This window comes from Notamacropus eugenii, chromosome 4, assembly GCF_028372415.1.
Source record: "Notamacropus eugenii isolate mMacEug1 chromosome 4, mMacEug1.pri_v2, whole genome shotgun sequence".
Lineage (NCBI taxonomy): Eukaryota > Metazoa > Chordata > Mammalia > Diprotodontia > Macropodidae > Notamacropus > Notamacropus eugenii.
In genome coordinates, this window is record NC_092875.1 from 182,391,450 (window position 1) to 182,413,679 (window position 22,230).

General features: G+C 38.2%; 1 protein-coding gene across 3 annotated transcripts in view; it reads right to left on the reverse strand.

Moving 5' to 3' along the window:
* ELOVL2 (ELOVL fatty acid elongase 2) overlaps positions 1–22,230 on the reverse strand; it is a 117,352-nt gene that overhangs the window by 15,836 nt on the left and 79,286 nt on the right. For all 3 annotated transcript variants that reach the window (XM_072603820.1, XM_072603819.1, XM_072603818.1), the window contains 2 exons: positions 15,232–15,419; positions 965–1,042 (listed from right to left, as the gene is read on the reverse strand). In XM_072603820.1, coding sequence (XP_072459921.1) covers positions 965–1,042; positions 15,232–15,419 — 266 coding nt within the window. The remainder of the gene's footprint in view (positions 1–964; positions 1,043–15,231; positions 15,420–22,230) is intronic.

Genomic DNA, 22,230 nt, shown 5'->3' on the forward strand with positions numbered 1-22,230 from the left:
GTGATAAATGGTGGCTGTGTTAGCTACCCGAGGCATGTTGACTAAACTCTCACTGCTCTAGGGCAGAGGTGGCAAACTCTTGGTGGCAAAACTTCCCAGGGGCAGAACCAGATTAAAATGTTGGGAAATATTTAACAAAATAAATAAAAAAGATAATACAATATGCATAATGTTGCGTTGTGGTTTTTCTAAGTCATTCTGTGACTACTATTTGAGTTTTACACCACTGCTCTAGGTAAATGTTCAGACCAGGTATCTATCTGTACTGCTAGAGGCTGTCTTCACAATGGAAGTTCTCAATGAAATCATAGGTCTGATGTGAGAGAGACTGAGATAGAAATAGAGAAAGACAGAAAGACATTGAGCTGGGTTGCCAGGACAATTGGAAATCTCTAACCTTTTCAAAAAGCACAAATTCTCATTTGTAAGGATAATTTAAATCTAGAAATGTCTAATGGTAGATAGGTCAGAGATGGGGAACCTGTGGCCTCAAGTCCACATGTGGTTCTCTAGGTCGTCAAGTATGACCCTTTGACTGAATACAAATCCCAAGAATTTTTCTGTTAAGTTTGGATTCAAAAGACTGCACTTGAGGACTCAGAGGGCCACATGTGGCCTCATCGTCATAGGTTCCCTATCCCTGGACTAGATAAAATTAACATTTAACATTTCAGTTTAACTAACATTTCTGATTAACCAGATAAAATTAACATTAATATTTCTGTAATCTGTGAGATGATATCACCATCCCCATTTTTGACCTCTCTCTGCTTCTAAAGCAGATGATCCAAAATGGAAAACTTGTTTCTTTTCATTTCAGTAACTGAGAAATCTCAAAAATGATATTCTGCTCTCACCAAAGACAGGAATCCCCCTCCTGCCCAACTTCACCACAGTGGGTAAACCCAAGGAGAAAGGTCCCTCTGGGTCACAGAGAGTTGTCCATTTTCTATTTGAGGCTCACCCGGATATCTGCTTCTCCTGCACTGACGAGATTCTGACACTGTAAGTTGTAGCCTCCTTCCCAAGTGGCAAGAATGAGCTGGCATAGAAATAAAAAAGAAAAGTTTAATAAAACAGCAGAAAGTGAATCTTAACAGAATCACTCATTCATGTTTTTTATTGGCATTGATTCAGGAAACTGACCAGGACTTGGGCTTGTGCCAATTCATTCTTAAACAGATACTATCAAAGAATGATTCTTCCTTTTAATCTGAATTCATTGACTGTATTACATGCTATCTGCTATATCAAATTTTTAATAATCTATAGATGTCCAGTAATTTATAATTTGGCTGACATTGGGTAGAAGTATATTTTTATATGTTTAGAAATTTTCCAGACCTGTTTTCATCAGTCTCTTATTCATCAGAATTATCTCTTGCATGAAAATTTAAGGATGCTTAACTTAAACATCAAAATCAACTTTTTTCTTCTGCCTTGAAAAATTAGTAAAAACCTCTTGTCTTCTTTTTCCATCTACTAATGGCAGGAGTTTAAAATACATTTTACTAACACAAATTGATTTTGGGTTACAGAGAAGTTATGCTTAAAATATAACATACTGGATTATGTATAAGAAATAGTCTCTAGGTATAGTTTGAAAATCTATCCAGTTTTTAAATCTGACATGCCTTTAATGAAACAATCTTTCCTTCTCCACACCCCATACCTCCCACTTCTTGGATCTGCATCTATTTTAATTAGTTGTCCAAGACAACTAAGTGACAAAGAAAGTGATCTTCTCAGGCAGTCCCTGAAAAGAAACTACTGATTCCAGTTCCCACAGCCAAACAAGAAACTTTTTTCTTTTTTTTTTTCACCTTTTTACTGTAAGGTTTACCACAGAACATATTTTATCTGCAAAACTACCCATTAGTATTTGTATATTTTTATTTTTTTCTCAATTGCATGTAAACAAAAATTTTTGCCATTCATTTAAAAAAATTTTGAGTTCTGTATTCTTTCTCTCTGCCCCCTCCTCCTCTCCTTGAGATGACCAGCAATTCGATATAGATTATATATGTGCAAGCATGCAAAAAATTTCTATATTAGTCATGTTGCAAAACAAAAAGCAAACCAAAAAAACCCCAAGAATAATAAAGAAATTTTTAAAAGGATGCTTCAATCTGTATTAAAACTCAATCAGCTTTTTTTCCTCTGGAGGTAGATAGCATTTTTTATAAGTCCTTCAGAACTGTCTTGTATCATTGTATTGCTAAGAATGGTTAAGTTGCTCATTGTACAACATTGCTGCTACTGTGTACAATGTTCTCCTGATTCTACTCATTTCACGTTGCATCAATTCTTCCTAGGTTTTTCTGAAAGTATCCTGCTGGTCATTTCTTTTTTCCTTGTGGTCATTTCTTATGGCAAAATAGTATTCCATCACAATCTTATACCACAATTTATTCAGTTGTTTCCCAATGGATGGACATGCCTTCAATTTCCAATTCTTTGTCACAACAAAAATGGCTGCTAAAATATTTTTGTACACATAAGCTTTTGCTTCCTTTTATCTCTTTGGAGGTACAGACTTGGTAGTGGTAGGATTTCAGGGTCGAAGGATATGCAGAGTTTGAAGGCCCTCTGGGCATAGTTTCAAATTGTTCTCTAGAAAAGCTGGATCAGTTCATGACTCCACCAATAGTGCATTAGTGTCCCCATTTTTCCCATATAACCTCCTTTTCCTTTACTGCCATATTTATTGTTTAGTTACTTTTCAGTAGTCTAACTCTTCATGACCCCATTTGCAAGTTTTCTTAGCAAAGGTAACTTGAGTGGTTTGCCATTTCCTTCTCCAGTGCATTTTATAGATGAGGAAACTGAGACAAACAAATTAGGTGACATGCTCAGGGCTACACAGCTAGTAAGTGTCTGAGATGGCATTTGAACTCAGGAAGATGTGTCTTCCTGACTCCAGGTCCAGCCCTCTATCCACCTAGCTGACATATAGTTGATTGGTTGGTTGTTGTTCTTTGTTCTTGAAGAGGACCAAAATAACATCATTATGATAAAGTCAAGTTTCAATGTGGCTGATCAGACCAATATGAGCTTGGAATGCTCTACTACAGACTGGGTACAAATACTCCATGTGAACATTTGAGGTGGATACTCTAAATCTGAGCATCCTACATTTTCCTTTGAACTGTTTCAATTCCACTTTGTTCATAGAGCACAGCACCTTCTCTGATGTGGGCATGCCATGCTGAGAGGTCCTGTACCAGTGTCTCCCATGTCACATAATCCCAAAGTTCCTGAGAGACACCTTGAGAGTATCCTTGTATCACTTCTTCTGGCTACCAGGTGATCACTTGCCTTGCGTGAGTTGTCCATAAAATAGCCTTTTTGGCAAGCGTACATTTTTTTGCATTTGAATAACATGGCCAGCACATGGGAGTTGCATTCTCTGAAGCATAGTTTCAATGCTTGGAAGTTTAGTTTGAGTGAAGACTTCGATGTCTGGTACCTTATCCTGTCAGGTGATCTTCTGAATCTTCCTAAGACAATTCAAATGAAACCGATTCAGTTTCCTGACATGGTGCAGGTAGACTGTCCAGGCATACAACAATGAGCTCAGCACAACGGCTCTGTAGACCTTCAGTTTAGTAGTTAGTCTAATACCTCTTCTCTCCCATACTTTCCTTTGGAGCCTCCCAAACACTCAGCTAGCTCTGGCAATGTGTGCATCAATCTCATTATCAATGTATACATCCCTGGAAAGTACACTACCAAAGTAAGTGAACTCATCCACAGCATTCAAAGCTTCTCCATTTGCTGTAACCAATGATTCCATGGATGGGTGTGTGGTGGTGGCTGATGGAGCATCTGTGTTTACTTGTTATTAATCATTGGGCCAAACTTAGCACAAGCAGCAGAGAATTGATCCATACTTTGTTGCATCTCAGCTTCAGAGGCTGCACTGAGTGCACAATCATCTGCAAACAGAAAATCATGCACCAACATTCCCTCCACTTTGATCTTGGCTCATAGCCTTTTCAAACTAAAGAATTTACCATCAGTATGGTAGCTGACCACATGACTGAAAATAACATGCTAAAAAGTATGGGAGCAAGCACACAGCCCTGTTTCATTTCATTGGTGACTAAGAAGACATAAGAGTATTGTACATTATCTAGAACCCTGGCAAGCATGCTGCCATGAAACTGATGTACAATACTGATGAACTTCTCTGAGCAACCAAATTTTGACATAATTTCCCATAAGCCCTCATGACTAACAGTATCAAAGGCCTTGGTTATATCTACAAACATTGTATGCAGACCTCTGTTCTGCTCCAGGCATTTCTCCTGGAGTTGTCAGGCAGCAAACATCATATCGACTGTTTCTTAGTCCTTTCTGAAGCAACACTGGCTCTCAGGTAGATGACCATTTTCCAGGTGAAGGATCAGTCTATTAAGGAGGACTCTAGCAGAATCTTGCCAGCAATGCCTAAGAGAGAGACCCCCTGTGATTGTCACAGGACAATCTATTTCCTTTACCTTTATAGAGATGGACAATGGAGGAATTCTTGAACTTCTGGGGGATAACCTCTTGTCACATGAAAAATTTCAGCCAGCTTTTGTATGAGCACGACCTACCTTGCAAATCTCAGCTGGAATAGAATCAGCATCATTTGCCACCCTAATGGCATTCAAAACCTCCTCTTCAGCTGGAGGTTCAGCTAGGGAGGCATTGACTTCAACTTGAGGTAACTAGTCAATGGCCTCAGCATTGATTGATGATGGTCTGAAAACACTATGGAAGTGTTCAGCCCATCTCTCTAGAATCATGTCCTTATCACTAATCAATGTGGCTCCATCAGTACTGAGTAGTTGTGATGCACCATAGGTTTTTGGTCCATAAATAGCCTTCAGCGAATCTTAAAAGAGCTTTGGATTGTTACTATCAACATAAAGCTGAATTTCATCTGCTTTCTTCCTGAGCCAGGAATCCCGCGTCTCTCTAAGCTTTGCTTGTACTTTACTTTTGATGGAATTAAATGTCGCCATCTTAGAGATGGATGAACTATTCTGCTGGTAAGTCCTGTGGAGTTCTCATTTTTCATTTAGCAGCTTCTGAATTTCCCCATCATTTTCATCAAAGTCTTGGTGTTTGTGAATGTTCTGACCCAGATGAGTAAATGCAGTGTTGTACAACATATCTCTGAAAGCTGGTCACTCCTTTTCTGCTCCACTGTTGCCAACTATGTGTTGTTTTCCTCCAAGTTAGCAACAAACTGTTTACACTCAGAGAAGAGCTCTAATTGTTGAGATTAATTCTTTTGGTGGTCATTTTGCCTTGGGGGTACCACTTTTGGTGAGTGAGAATATTTAGCTGGGAAAGAATAAGTCTGTGATCAGTACAGCACTCTGCACCACACACTGCCTTCATTCTCACATCTTGTCTTTCTCTTTTTAAAATCACATAATCTATTAGATGCCAATGTTTACTGCAAGGATGCATCCCTGGAGTTTTATTGTGTTTAGGTAAATGAAGACAGTGTTCATGCTGAGAAGGTCATGAGATGCACAAATTTTCAGTAGTAAGTAACCACTGCTGTTGCTGTTTTCAACTCCATTCCTCTCTAGGATGCCCTGCCAAGTCTGGTAGTCTGAGCCTACTCTAGCATTAAAGTCATCCAGAATTATAAGCTTGTCCTCTTTTGGCACATTGATGATAAGGTTCTCTAGGTCTTCATAAAATTTTTCTTTGACCTCATTTATGAGAGTTCGTCATGGTAGGTGCATAGGCACTGATGATGGTGGCATAATGTTTTCCTGCAAGTGGCAATTGCATTGTCATGAGCCTGTCATTCACTCCTTTTGGCAGGCATATTAGCTTGCTGACTAGATTAGTTTTGATTGCAAATCCGATGCCAGCTTCACAGCACTCCCCTACGTCGTGGCCACTCTAGAAAAATGTGTATCCAGCTCTGACTTCAGTCAGGTGGCCTTCATTGACCAGCCTTGTTTCATTCAGGACTGCTTTTTGGATGTGATACCTGCTGAGTTCTCTTGCAACAAGAGCTGTTTGTCTTTCAGGTCTACTGGATTTTGTGTTGTCTTTAAGTGTGCACATGTTCCCTGTGCTGATGGTGAGTGGAATTATCTTTACAGACATTTTTGAACATTTTTTTTGTTTTGACCACTGAGTGAGATTACCTGCCTGCCATGGTAATCAGGCCAGGGTTGAGTAAGCAGACAATTTGTAGGGCACCTTTTCCAGCCCCTTTCTCATAACAGGAGATAAGCAGTATGATACTTAAAAGGCTGCTCAGACACCCAGGGGGCTGCCTAATCCCACTGATGCTTCTAATGAGAAACAACCCTATGGCCTTGGCTGCCTCTATGCAGGATTGTGACTATAGATTCCACTGTATCTGCACCTGGTGCTTTGTCACTTGCCTGTCACAACAGGACTTTGAGATAGGTACAATAGTAAAATGGTTTGAGCGATGCCTTTGGATTTGTGCACAAATTGGATATTAGCTGTCATGTAAGCTAATCTGATAGGTATGAGATGGTACCTCACAGAATTATTCTAATTTGCATTTCTCTAAACATTTTTTTCTAGAATTTAGAACGTTTTTTATGAGTCCATTAGTACCTTGTGGTCAGATACTTGACAGTTATACGAGAAAGAAAGGTATTTAAATTTCTCTGTATATCTCCTGAAGATTCCCCTCTTTTCTTTGGAAGGATTCCAGACTCATAGACTTTTGATTCAGAGAAATCTAGGGCAGATGGAATTTAGTATCCTTGGATACTGGTGGGCTTATTTGTTGTTTTCTAAAAAACTGCTTTTTTAAAAGATTTGTGATTTCATTGGTGAGAATAGTCCAGCCAGTGATAGAGATCACAACTACTCCTCACTTCAGTAAATGATTCAATGAATTGTTGTGACCCAAAACCTCCTTCATCACTTGATAGCTATCCTTCTGCTGATAAACTCAGCTAGTTCGGTCCTTCAGTTATAGACACATAATCTGTTGTCAGGCCCATGCTTCAAGATGATTTAGCTTGGTAGGAACAGTCAGCACGTGTGCTCTTTGAAAACCTAAAGTGACCTCCAAGCCTTGTCTATAAAATAGAGAGCTAGAAGTTGGCACTGCTGCTGAGAGCAGGGGTCACTCCCAGTTTTTGAACAACTCTCAAGCTAACAATGGTTTTTACACTTGTAAATAAAGTTTTATCGTATTTGAAAATGTAAAAACCATTCTTAGGGCCATATATAGCAGTAGGCTAAGTGTGACTGGGGAAGAATGTGTCGAGGTAATTAGTTTGTTCTTAGCCTAAAGAATTCCTGCAAGAAAAGTTGCACAAGCTTGATACAGAAATGGGTAACTAATCTCTAGTACAGTGTACCCAGAGATTTTCCATTCCCATCTCACCCGGTGGTCCACAATCATCTCCAGGGCTCGAGTCTTTGAAGGGTTTCTTTCTGGTGTCTGCAACTCAAATGAGCTTTGGATAATAGAAAATATTTGTTCCTAACAATCTTTATTATTCCTAGACAATCTTCATCTGCTTTGAATGGTGCAAACATGATATATGCCTTAAGTTATAGGTCCCAGCTGCTCCTGAGACTGTTCCTCTATCTTTGACTCTGGCTTGTTCCTCATTTCAGGGGAGAAAATCAAGGAGGTCATTCTTACGACATAGAAAATGTACTTGGAAGGAAGCAAAAACAATGCAAAGTATCTCCCTGTTCCACAAGGTCTGTGGGTATTTTCTTTTAAATGCCTTGCATTTGGAAAAAAGAGCTTTTCTTGAATTAGTCTATCTAATGCTATTCATCATTATCTTCCCATACCCTCACCGGCTATGCAAATCATCACCCTGAGGAGACCAAATATTGATTAGTGTCCTAGAAGCATAGGAGAGGGAAGTTTTTCATGGCCTGTTGGGACTTAATAAAAATTGTACTTTTATCTAGGTGATATTTTTAGAGAAATACATATGGTTTAAACCAATACCTTTCCTCCCAGGATACTGGAACCCAAAGGCTTCTAATATTGGTTTTACAAAAGAAACAGCCACATCTACCATCTCAATTGGAGGTGAGCCTTCCTTCTCTTGCAGAACAAGAGAGGGCACATCAACAAATGAGATGGACATAATTTCTAAGAGAGAAAAAGGCTGAAGTTTATTTTATTTGCATAGGTCAAATCACGTTGGGGAACTGGTCTACCCACAGCAAAAGTTAGTGAATGTAATACTACTGATTCTTCACAGACCCAAGGCCCTATGGCAATGATCTTAGCCTTGCATATTATATATTCATGACCCTCTTCCAGGTACAACCCCTTAAAACTGCTCTACACCAAGAAAGAAACATATGTTCAGTATCTACTATTCAGCTACTATTCTTTTCCCTTCCTCCCCATCCCTTCTCCTAATTCCAGATATTCTTTTCCCATGTAAGCTTCATTTCTGGTCCAGACATTAAATTCTGAACTATGAGTGACTTATTTTTAAAAATCAAAGTCACAGAGTAGGAAGTTTTCTTAACAGCTAAGAGACACAGTCTTCTTCCCTGAAACAAAAGGGTTACCGGCAAGTGATCTTGGACCAATAATTGCTCTGGGCCTTTGTCTCTGGGATGGGAGTGAATGGAGGCTCTGTAGCCTTTACTAGTCACCTGTACTGGGAGACAGATAGCATCCAGGAAGCTAATTGTATATGTAGCAATAGGGGAAAAAGTGAAGGGAAAAGAAGTAGGAAGTTTCTGTGAATGTGGGCTGGCAAAGGAAAGAAAAAAAATAAGCAAATGAGAAAAATCAATGACAGGACAGAACAGGGTGTGCTATGAACCATAAAATTTAAAAGCAGGAATGATAAAAAGAGAACAGCTCTCAAGGATGATGTGTCCAGTGTGTTCCCATGAAGAGTCAAAGTATAGCTAATCTCTCAGGGACAAATATCAGGTTTTTATAAGCCTGGAGAATGTAAGGGTAATAAAATGGCATTCAACTTGAGGTGAGAGTTACATTTAATTGCCTGTGAGTTTTTTTGTTTTTGTTTTTTGTCATTGCAGCCATCTTCAAACCTCAATTCAATCCCTAACTGCTCCATGAAGAGCCCAGCCAGTGATCACAGATCATAGAATCGTAAGTATAGATGTGAAAGGGGTTTTAGAGATTATCTAGTCTAACCTCCTCATCTGAGAGGAGGAACCTGAGGTGGGGAGAGGTTAAATGATTTGCCAAAGCTCCACGAGTTGTAAGTAGCTAAGGCAGGGTTTGAACTCAAGTTGTCCGACTCCAAATACAGTACTCTCCCCTGTCCTAAGTCAAGCTCTAACTTCTCCAAATTTCTGTAGCATTTGTGTGTACCATTCATTTACACATATTTGAGCCTTCTGTTTATATAATATGTTTCTGTCCCATATGTATGTGTAAATATTCTAGACATACAACTTCTTTAGTGTAGGGAACTCTGAGTGAGAAAACTCCTGCAACCAGTCAGTCTTACAGACAAGCATTTGCAGATTGACAACTAGACATTCTGTGTTAGAAGCAGGGCAGGAATTGAAAGTCTTCCAGGCTTTCAAGGCTGGTTTTGTCTGCCATAGCATGCTCTGGTGTTTCTCTGCACTTTATATATTACTTGGTACTGTTAATTTTCTTTTAATGTGTGCTTATCTTATATTTCAGACTAGACTCCATGGTCCTTGGTGTCCACAACTTTGCATTATGCTTCTTATATGGAGACCTGTGTCCCTTAAGGCACCTATCACAGTGTCTTCTATATAGTAGACTATCAGTATATGCTGGTTGATTGAAAATTTCCCATTTTTACTTATAAATAATAGTTAAAATAGTTAATAGTCAGTAAACATTTATTAAATGCCTACTATGTGCCAGGCACTGTGCCAATCACTGGGGATACAAAGAAGGGCAGAAGATAGTCCCTATTTTCAAAGAGTTCACAATCTAATGGAGGAATACAACACTTAAAAGGACACTGAAAAGGGAGGTGATAAAGTCCTTCAGTTAGGGTAGGAAATGATGAAGTGACTGTCCTAGGCATCCTCTTTAAATAGTGAACAATCTGGGAGGATCTCTTAGATGTCCATCTTTACCCTCTATAATCAGAAGGAGGGAGGTAGATTTAAATTGACAAATTTTTGATTTCCTCCCCTCTCACCTCAGAAGTGAGAAATGATCATTTCTATTATCCAGATGTAGGTCCTCTAGTCTTGACCTTGCAAGTTACAGGGTACTACTTCAGTGTTCCCCAGGGATATAGGACAATGGAAAGAAAAAGAGAGGCAAATGTAAGAAGTCAATATTATACTGACTTCTTGCCAGTATAGTAAGAGGACTCTTACAATATTTGCTCCTCAACTCACACTTACCCAGCCAATCTACATGAAGGCAAAAAAGCTGCTAAAAGTAGTTTTACCTTTACAAAGCTATCCAGCAATTTTGTGGTTGGGTGGAAAAACTGCCACAGCAAAAAAATTAAATTAAAATTTTTTTTTTAAAAATAGGCTTTCCTTCCTCCCTGACCTGCCCCAGGCTGTTTCCTATTCATGAGGCATGCCATGTCTGCTGAACTGCGTATTGAGGAGCCTGACTTCCTAAGGAATAATCAGAACACATAAGGTACAATACAGGTTGCCAGGACCAACCTTGCAGTTTCGAGGTTGGGCCAAATCATACTAAGAATATGGGAGTAAGGGCACAGTAAGTTCTTAATCTAACAAATGTTCAATGAGCCAGTTACAATGTGGAAAGAACTGTGTTAGAAGTGGGTTAGAAGAATGAGATCTAGCTTGCCCTCAGTTTATGATCTAGTGGAGAGATGATGTGTACACAAATACAATATGACTTAGATTGTGCAGCTCAGAAAGAACTAAGAGCTCTTAGAATGTAAGAAGTGAATAGGACAAATTTAATATGTAAGGAATGGGCTTTGGGACAGAGGTTACAAATAGAAAATGCTCAGAGATTGAGGGGGGGACAGAAAGTGATTTCTAGCTGGGGGAATAGGGAATTTATGGAGGAGGTGATATCTGAATTAGACCCAGATGGAAAAGAAGGGTTTTAATAGTGGAAGGAGTGATTTTAGGCCTGTACAAATGCACTGAGCTCAGAAAGGGCAAGGAGGAGAATGAAAAAGTCAATAATCCAGTTGGGATTGAAATTAGAATGCCTGAAAGGGGGTAAAGTGAATAAAGGCTGCCAAGAAATAACTGAGCTAAAGTGTAGGGCAGAAGTTCTTAATCATTCTGTATGTGTATGTATATATGTGTGTGTGTGTGTGTGTGTGTGTGTGTGTGTATGTATGTGATGCACCCCTTTGGAAGTCTGGTGAAGTATATGGATCCCTTTTGAGAATAATATTTTTAAATGCAAATTATAAAACATAGAATTACAAAGGGAATTAATTACATTGAACTATAGTTATTAAAAATACTTTGTTAAAAAAGTTCATGGACCCCAGATTAAGAATCCTTGGTGGAGAGGGACTAAATGTTGAGGTAAGGACTTTGTATTTTATATTGTAGGCAATAAGAATCTACTGAAGTTCTTTGAACAGGGGAGTGGCATGATTGGATCCTTATATTAGGAAGACTACTTTGGCAAGAATGTTTATGATGCATCAGAGAAGAGAAAGACTGGCAAGGAAACTAGGAAGGAAATTGCTTTTTTTGTAAGGAAGTAGTATCAGTGAGAATGGAAAAGGGATGCATTTGAAAGACACTGGAGGCAGAATCCTCATGACTTGATAGTTGATTAGATATGGGAGGTGAGAGAAGAAGAATCAAAGATGGCAGTGTGGGAGATCAGGTAGTAAAGAGGTGGGACAGTGTGTGTGGAGAGTACTCTTTGTAGAAGTTTGGCAGTGAAAGAAAAGAGAATGGTAGCTAGAAAAGGCAGCAGAGTCAAGGGAAAAACTGAGAGTGGAATGCATGAGTGAACTGAGTAGCAGACTTGTAGAATGAGGGGAAGGAATTAGTAGAGATAGGAACTACTGGATTGAAGATGAGATATACTCCAACATTTACATTAAATCAGGTTACAATTTTAATCAAAGATGGGGGTGGAGGGTCAGCTCTAAGAGTGGACTACTTACTACCTGGCAGCAAGAAGTGTTTGCACTCATACCAGCTTTATTTGTTACTTGTATTTTATTATATTGACGCTGCCTTCTTCCAAACAACAAGGCTAGCTCCAGTTTATGTGTGATCTCAAATAGAAGGCTAAATGTTCCATATATTATATTCTCCATCTACTGACAGATACCTGAAATTCCCATTAGAAATTCATTCCTTTAGGTCAAGGTTTTGATCCCAGTTTAAAAGTATATCACAAATGCTTGTTGAATGACTGGAGAAGTAACACTTTGAAGCCGTTATGAATCATATCTTAGCATGAGAATCAGGTTTTTAGATCCTTTCCTCAGTCAGTCAACAAGAGTCAGGCTTGGTGCAAAATGCTGAGAATACAACTACAAGAAGACAGTCTCTGCTTTCTAGGAGTTTACATTGTAATGAGAGAAGACAACATTTAAAAAGAAGCTGGAAAAGGTAGTGTGTGAGGGAAATGAAAGAAGGTTCTCAGTGTTGAGACAAGATAGAGAAGTCTAGATTGACACTTGATGAGAAAAAAAGAGATGGTTGGCCTAGGGTTCCCCTTTAAATGGAGGTTCTGAGAGGAGCCATCCTAAGTGTACTTCTGAGGTTTGAATTCTAGGCCTGAAGGGATATTCCAAAATGAGGAGTTTTGGGTGCATGATGGAGTTAGAGGTATCTGGATTGCAGCCTGAGAACAGGTTTTAATATGGAGGTATTGAAGGTGGCAGAAAGAAATGACAAAGACAGAAAACGGACATGAACTCCACCTACATCCCAAACTGAAGGCTGAACTTCCCTGGCTCCCAGTTTTCTTGGCCCTGTTTTTAGCAGAGGAGTGATATGCCCCAGGGGGTTCATTTAAGTCTTTCAGGAGAAATTCTTGGTGGTATCTATGTAAAAGAGTGAATGATTCTGCTGGCAGGACAACCAGTACTTGTTTTTGCCCTTGTGAAAAAGCCCAAGCCTAGTGCTCTACAAAGGAATGGGAAGTGTGGGATGTCATAGGGCAGCTAGAAAAGAGCTGGAATGTCTTCTCACACTTTCAGACGTCACTCACCAGGCACAGAGATGCCATTGAGCCGGCTTCACAGAGATGCTGGGAATGCTTTTCAAGGAAATGCTGGGTTGCCCTGAAAGCAAGCTGAGCTAGCACTGTCTCACTTATCTACCCTGTGGAGAGGATGCCTGGGTAAAAAGAATTTAAAGGTCACCCACCAGTCCTGTTTCAGACTCCTAGTTTCACTGCTGTCCTTCCCACCTCCATTTATCCAAAGCAGCTAATGGGGGGGGGGAAATTACAAGATGCAATTTGACATCTTTCTTCTCTCATCCTTCTTTTTTAGAGAAGTGAGAACCAGTAGATAAATTTGGCATAAAACAGAGCAAAAAAGACAAGGAAAAGGATCAGTAAGCTCCTGTATGCAATGAGCAAACTGAACATGATGTTTTTTCACCCATGAATTGGGTTGATGATATACATGGTAGCTATTTCTCAGGGTTTTTGTGAGAATTGAATGAAATCATTTGAAATGTACAATGCTTTGTAAACCTAAAGAACTATATCTAAATGACAGCTATTCTTATCACCATCTGCATCATTATTAATCTGTTAGAAGAAACATCACAGAGTATTAGAACTGAAAAGGACCTCAGAGATCATTTTGTACAGTCCTAGCATTTTATAGGTGAGGAAATTGAAGTCCAAAAGTGTCTTGCTCAAAGTCACATAACACATATGTGTATATGTATGTGTTTGCCACATATATGTCCCTAAACAAATTGTAGAAGCTGGGAAACAATCCTTTGGGCACAAGAAGAGTAGAAAGATTCTAAGAGTTATGGACAAGTTTTTTGAAAGTGAATAACAAAACTAAATGAGCCTAAAACATATTGACATTAATTAGCTAATTCATTCATGGATTAATTGATTCATTCAATAGATGAATCATTCATTAGATGGTAGCTTGCTAAAGAGATATTCCTATTTCACTTGACATTACTGGGCTCTTTCCTACTATACTCTTACCAGATTTTGGCCCTACATTTCAAGGGAGACATGGAGAACTTTGAGAAGAACAACAAAAATTATTAAAGGTTTTAAAACAGAGCCTGTGAGAACAGGTTAAATGTCAAGATTGCTTCATCTATAAAGTAGAAGCCTAAATCTTTAGGTTACTAACAGCTCTGAAACTCGATAGTTGTATGACCCTGAGCAAGTTAGTTCTCTGGGCTTTAACTATATCATCTGCAGGTGATAAAGACTAGAGCAGTGGTATCAAATTCAAATAGAAATGGAGGTCACTAAGTGGTTCATAAAGATCCCTGAAGGGCATGCAATGACTTAGAAAACCACAAATTAACATTATCTCTGTTTCATTGTATTTTATTTATTTTGCTAAATATGTCCCAATTACATTTTAATCTGGTGCAGGCTGCCCTTAGCAGGCTGTATGTGGCTAAGTCAGAAAGTTTGCCTCCTGTGGACTGAAGTATCTCTAGCATCCCTTCCAACTCTAATATTTTATAGTTCTCTGAATCCATCATATTTCACAGAATCTTTAAAAGTTGAAAGGGATTTCAACATGAAATGTGACATGAAATGGTCATTCATACTCTGCTTTTAGAATTCCGTCAAAGGAAATCCACTATTAACTAAGCCCATTCCACTTCTGGACAATTTCCTAATTGTTAGGAAATCATTCCTTAAATCAAATATAAATTTTGCCTCTTTTGCACATTGCTCTTCACTATTATCTAGAGTCAAACAGAGTAAGTCTAATCACTCTGCTACATGATAGTCCCTCATGTCCCTTCCCAAGTCTTTTCAGTTGGTAATCTGCTTTGATGAACAAAAGAAATGGGTCTAAATTACTGTAGGAGAAACAGAACTTAGAGATAAGAACTTCTTGAAGAAGACCTATCAAAACCCAGAAGGTACTCAGATCTTCAAGAATATCTTCAAGAATTCTTGGATACTACCCTGCAAATCTGTCAGAAGGCAAGGAGGCTAGATTATAAATGACCTCTAGAAATGACTCTACTCAGAAACTGTCAATAAGTCAAATAGTATTTGTTAAGTGCTTGCTCTATGACAGGCACTCTACTAAGTACTGGAATTGTAACTTTGATTGAGTGAAAACTTACCTCTACAAGCATATATAGAGAGAGTAGTGTGATTCCAAGATTATAGAAAATGAGGATACCCCTGAGAGAAAGTGCAGGCCTGTTCTTCATATACTTGTTACCCAACCATATGGAAAGTAAATATATTACAGTAAGGAAAAAAGTAGGAAGGTAGGAGTCCAACATGAGCCATCCTCTGACCCGAGCATCTGAAAAGAAACACACACACAGATTACTGAGTAAGGAAGCTAAGCAGGACTTGCTGAATTTGATGCCCTCTATTCCAAAGGATGTAAAAATTCAGTTGGGAGAATACTTAGGTCAAAGATACAGGGAATAAAAGTAAATGATCTTTACATTTCAGGTTAAACATTCCAGTTTAAGTGCCCTGAAATTACATGCCCTTTAATGTAAGAAACAAGCTAATGCCAGCCCCTTGATCATATTGTATACAATGACAATTCCTATGCATATAGTGCTTTAGGTTTATAAAATGCTTTAGTCTTGCAACAATTATGCAATAGGAGGTAGTGAGAGTCTCATTATTCCCATTTTAGAAATAAGGAAATTGAGGCTGTAATAGATTAGAGACTTCTTCATGGAGCCAGTATTCAAACTCAGATCTCTGGATTCCAAGTCTTCTGCTCTTACCTCCCTAGACTAAACAGAAAAAAAATTTTTTTTAGAGTTAAAAGTTGCTATATATTAAGTACTGAAAGCTGATAATAGCACAATAGACAAGAAGAGTTAAATATTTCGTTTTTGATGAAAAGGATGCAGAGTGATTAACCCCATAAATTAACCCTGTCTCCCAAAAGAAGTATCATTTAAATAACGCATCTGTATTAAAAGTTTTATTGTCTAACATTTAAATAATAGGACCACAGCTGATAGGAGAGAAGGCAAACTTCCTGCATGCTAAAACTTTGTTTTTATAAAACAATTGCAGTTATTTATGTGTGTAAACCATTTTAAATGAATAAAAACAAAAAAGGAGTGGAAATCCATATTTTAAAGAAATCTACTGAAATAATTAATCAAATGATGATATATAGTCTTTTAAAAAAAAGGTATTATGTGCCAAGTGTTATTTTTTCTATGATCATTTCTTATGCTGCTTCTGTATTCATTCAATAAAACACTCATTAAATACAACAGTGTTAAGTACAGAGATAATATACCTAGTCCCTAACTTCATGATACTTACAGGCTAGAGAGGAAATAAGATGCAAACATATGACTATAGCATAACATTTTATATCATAAGAAGGCTTATAAAAACAGTGTGCGTATGTGTGTGTGTGTGTGTGCGTGAGTGTGTGTACGTGTTTAGGGTCAGAAGTCAGTTTTGCTGGAGAACAGAATGCATAAAAGATAGTAATATGAACTAAACTAGAAAGGTAGTGTGGAATCACATGTGAAAACCCTTGAATGCCATACCAAGGCGTTTGAATTTCATTTGGGACACTGTAGGGAGCTCTTGAAAGTTTTTGAGAAGGGGGCTTTCATTATCAGATCTATGTAGAAGAAAAATGATCTTCAGCAATTTGCATGATAGATGAGAGTGAAGAAAGAATTGGGGAATGACTCATTCCTTCTTATAAATTTGAATCAATTCTTTACATACTTTGAAAATGGTACCTTTATTGGAGAAATTTGATGTAAGTTTTCCCATTAATTGTTTCACTTTTAACTGAGCATTATTGGACTTGTTTGTGCAAAAACTTTAATTTTATGTAATTAAAATTAGTCATTATCTTCTTTGATCCTCTCTATCCCTTGTTTGGTCATGAAATTTTATTCAGTCCATACATCTGTTTGGTACTTTTCCCCCATGTTTCTCTAATTTGTTTATGATATAATCTTTCCTATCTAGTTCATGTAACTATTTGGAACTTCATCTTGGTATAAGGTATGAAGTATTGGTCTAAATCGAAATTCTTTCATATTGCTGTTCAATTTTCCTAGCAGTTTTTATCAAATAGTAAGTCCTTATGCCAGGGGCTGTTTCAAATTTTATAAGAATAAGAGCAGTTCCTTAAATGATAAATAGTCTGAGGATACAAATAGATAGTTCTCAAAAGGGAAAACCCAGGTTAATTTAGTTTACCACTAAATCACTACTAATTATAGAAAATTATAAATTATAATTTATGTAGTTATATATAAAATTATCTATATAATTTATATAATATATAATTAGTTTTATATAATTATATAATATATATAAATTTATATTATATATAAAATTATATAATAAATAAAATAAAAAATTATAAAACTAAAAATTATAGAAAAACAATTTAAAGGAATTAATGGGTTCTACCTCATACCCATCTGCTTGACAAAGAAGACAGAAAAGGAAAATGATGAGTGTTGGAAGGACAGGGGGAAAATAGGTACATTGATTGATGGACCTGTGAGAGGATACGGAGAACAACTTGGAGTTAGTCACAAAAAGTTACTAAACAGTATTTGCCTTTTGACTTAGCTATACCGTTTCTAAGTCTATGCTCAAAATATATGCTTGCCACCATTCTCTTTTTGTAATGGCAAGAAACTGGGCACCAAAGAAATACCATCAGTTGGGGAATGGCTGAACAAATTGTGGGATATTAATGTGACAGAGTACTGTTGCACTATAAAATTTGAGGAAATAGATGATTTCAGACACAGAGAAAGTATGAATTGATGGAGAGCAGGGTAAGCAGAACAAGAACAATTTATACTATAACATCAATGTTACACAACAAAATATTCTGAGGACTTTTATAAACTAATGAAGAATGAAATGAGTAGAACCAAAAGAACAATTTATATAGTAACAACAACACTGTAAAGACAAACAACTTTGCAAGCTCTAAGAACCATGACCTATACAATGACTGACTATCCATGATTCCAAATGATGAGGAAATGTGTTCTTTCCTGACGCAGGAGTAATGGATTTAGGGGGAAGAATAAGGTGCATAGGGCACCTAGGTGGCACAGGGGATAGAGCATCAGGCTTGGAGTCAGGAAGACATGAGTTCAAATCCGGCCTCAGACACTTACTGGCTGTGTGACCCTAAGCAAGTCATTAACCCTGTTTGCCTCAGCTTCCTTATCTGTAAAATGAGCCACAGAAGGAAATGGCAAACCATTCTAGTTGGTTGGTTGTTGTCCTTCATTCTTGAAAAGGCCCAAAATGACATCACTATGTTGTGTCTGTCTGGTTAATCAGGCCAATAAGAGCCTGATTAAGAGCCTATCTACCACAGGTTGGGCACAAATGGTCCATATGAACATTTGGAGTGGAGCTGTCTCTAAATGTGCATCTCATGGTTCTTTTGAGCTACTGAAATTCTTCTTTGCTCATGCAGCAGAGTGCCCTCTTTGATGAAGGCACACCATGTTGTTCAGTCCTTTGCTATTGTCTCCCATGTCATGCAACTGATTCCAAAGTTCTTTGGGGAGACCCTGAGAGTGTTTTTGTATCATTTCTGATTTCTAGGTGAATGTTTGTCTTGTGTGAGTTCTCCATAACACAGTCTTCTAGGCAAATATACATTTGGCCTTTGAGCAACATGGCCAGCCTATCAGACATGTGCTCTCTGTAACAGAGTTTGAATGTATGGCAGTTTAGCTCAAGAAAAGACCCCAGAGTCCAGTACTTTGTATTGCAGCTGATCTTCAGGATCTTCCTAAGATATTTTCTTGCATGCTGTTGGGGGGACTGTCCAGGTTTCATTGGCATATAACAATAAGGTCAACACAATGGTTCTGCAGACTTTCAGTTTGGTAGGCAGTCTAAAACCTCTTCTCTCCCACACTTTCCTTTGGAGCCTTCCAAACATTGAGCTAACTCTGGCAATATGTACATCAACCTCATCCCTGGAAAGCATACTGTCAAGGTAAGCGAACTTATCCACAACAGTCAAAACTTCTTCATTTGCTGTAACCAATGGTTTCATGTATGGATAGTGCAGGGCTGGCTGGTGGAGAATCTGTGCTTTCTTAGTATTAATTGTTAGGTCAAAATTAGCACAAGCAGCAGAAAGTTAATTCCTACTACTTTGTATCTCAGCCTCAGAGGATGCTTTGAGTGCACAAGTTCATCTGTGAACAAGAAATCATGCACCATCTATCTCTCCACTTTAGTCCTGCCTTGTAGCCTTTTCAAGTTAAATAATTTACCATCAGTGCTGCAGATGACCTGATGCCATTTTAACCCCACATGGGGTCATGAAGAGTTGGACACGACTGAACAACAGCATGAGATATATATTTTTAGGACATAGTCAATGAGAGAATTTGTTTTATTTTACTATGCATATTTATCACAAGGAATTCATTTTTTCTTTTTATTTCTGAGTGGAGTGGGGGAGAGAAAATAGATTTCTGTTAATTTTTTTAAAAGAGTGAGGGTAGAAAGACTCTTTAGGAGGATATCATAGTAGTAGAGAAGGATGTCAATGAAGGGTTATATCAGGGTAGTGGCAATGAAAATTCTATTTTCAAAAAGGAAGGGAAAAGATGGAAGATATTTTTCAACCAAATTGACAGGACTTGGAGACTGATTATATAAGAGAGGTGGGGAGAAATAAAGAGTCAAAGATAACTTCAAAGTTTTGGACAGGGAAGAGTTGGTTGTACCATACATAGTAAAAGTTAAATCATAAGGAGCCAGTTTATGGGGAAATAAAGCAAATGTGATTTTAGACATTGAGTTTGAGGTGGCTATGGAGGATCCTGGAAGCAACTGGCAATTTGAGTCTGTTAGTTTAGAATAGAGAGTTCAGGAGTGGAGATAGTGATTTGTGAGGTTATCTGTGTAGTAAAGGCATTTGAGGCTACTTCATGAATAAGACTGTCAAAGGAAAATGTTTAGGGAGAAAAGAAAAAGGCCAAAGATGGTCTCTCAAGGAATATATTTAATGAGTAATTGAGATGAGGATGTGATATCAGCAAGAAAAGTTGTTAGAGAGAGGAGAAAAACCAAGATAGTGAAGGATCTCTAAACTGGAACAGGAGAAAGGATCCACTAGAAGAGAGTGGTCAACCATGTCAAATAGGCACCAAAAAAGACCCTTGAATTTGGCAATTATGAGTCAGTTGTGACCTCTGAAAAAGAAGCTTTACTGAGGGCTTTAGGTCTTAGCCTAGTGCTGATGACATATCAGGACCTTAATAAATAAAAAATCTGGCTACTAGACCAAAAAAAAAAAAAATCACTTCATTTTCTTACACAGGACTCTGCTATGACTACACCCAAATGAGTGCAGTTAAACCTTTTTGCCTACATAAGCTATGAAAATTGGCTGTCTTTCCCTCTCAGAAGTCTCCATCCATTCTGAAGAATCTATGTTGACCTCATTACCACGTCACTTGAACTAAGAAGTCATAGAATTTTATAGAACTTAGAGATTGTTTGTGGGTTCTATTATTTATATTTCTAAGCCAGTGCCTCCTTCATTTTGCCGGATTTTATTATTCATATTTGTAAGCCCGTGTGTCTCCTACATTTTCTTGGCACAATTAGATTTAGGTAGCTTCCTCCTTCTTTCTAGGGTGTGTGACAATCTCCTATGTGGTCTAACATTTAGCTCACACTTTTTGCATTTTTAGAAAGGCAAGAAGAAATAACAGTAACCAAGACCCTGGAAAGTCTGTGAAGTGATATGAGAATTCACACAGCCTATTTTGTGAAGGTCATCTGATTCTGATTGTCAGTTTTATGATTCCCTGGCTACAAAAGGAAATCCTACGAAAAAGGACTAAAGCCCAGTATAGTAGCTATAACTCTAACCTTAAGTGATTTCATATCACCATAAATTTCCAGATCCCAGGAGATGGCCCAAGTTAAATTTTAGTTATGTCCAAAGACATTAGCATTTAAGGTAAGTTTCAAACAAAAAGTACAGCATCATCAAGAAATTCTAAATATTCTACTTAGCTTACAGATGTAAATGAGAAATTTGGGGCTTTGGTGATCATGTCAAAGGAATACAGTAATCTCCTGTCATATCCTATATAGCAACCTGGGATGGTTTAGGGTAGACTGATATTGAAGCAGGGAGATGCAGTAAAGGTCTTCTGGACAGCTCTTTCAGTTCTATGATTCTCAAAAGAGTGGGAGAAAAGCCACACTAAAGTACTAGGCAGGCAGATGGTACAATGGTTAAGAATACTGAACTGGAAGTCAGGAAGATCTTTGTTCAAATGTCACTTCAGATATTACTTGTATAACCTTGGGCAAGTACTTCAGTTTCCTCATCTATAAAATGGGGATAATAATTGCACTTTTCTCACAGAGAGAATCAGATGAGCTAAAATGTATAGTGCTTTGTAAACCTTGAAGTGCTATGTAAATGCTAGCTATTATTCTTTTTCCCATTGAATGAATAAAATATTTATTAAGCATTTACTACTTTCAAAGCATTTTGCTAAGCCCTGGGGATACAAAAAGAAAAGTGAGCCAATCCCTGCTTTCAAAGAGCTCGCATTCTAATGGAAGAGACAACATATGGATGACTTCAGCTATGAGTCAGAGGGAAAAGTCTTTAGGGTGAAGCAAAGCAGATGCTGATGCCTCTTCTTTGATGTCACCTACTGTTAAAACCATATCTGTTTCCGATCTCAAACCATGTGAAGTGCCAAGGACTTGGGGGACAAAGACCTTCCCTTTCTAGGTCTTCAGGAGCTGCATCAGGAGCAGCTGCATCTTACCATGAGTTGCTTTGCAGGATGATGACTGAGGATCCTAGCCTGGAAGTGTGGCTGGTATTTTGCCCTGGGCTCTTGGGTCCAGGGCTGGTTCTATCAGGATTTGAGGGGACACGAGTGTCCAGGGGATGGTGGTGATGGTGGTGGTGATAGTCTGACAGTCTGACTTGGCTGGTGCATGCTGCTCCCTGCTGCCCCCTGCCTCTCCCTTAGGAGAAGTAGGATTTTAGACTGGGGGAGAGAAAGGGTAAGGGCATTCTAGGCAGTGGGAAAGAGGCAGGAAAGAACAAAGTAAATTCAGGAGAAAGTGAAGAC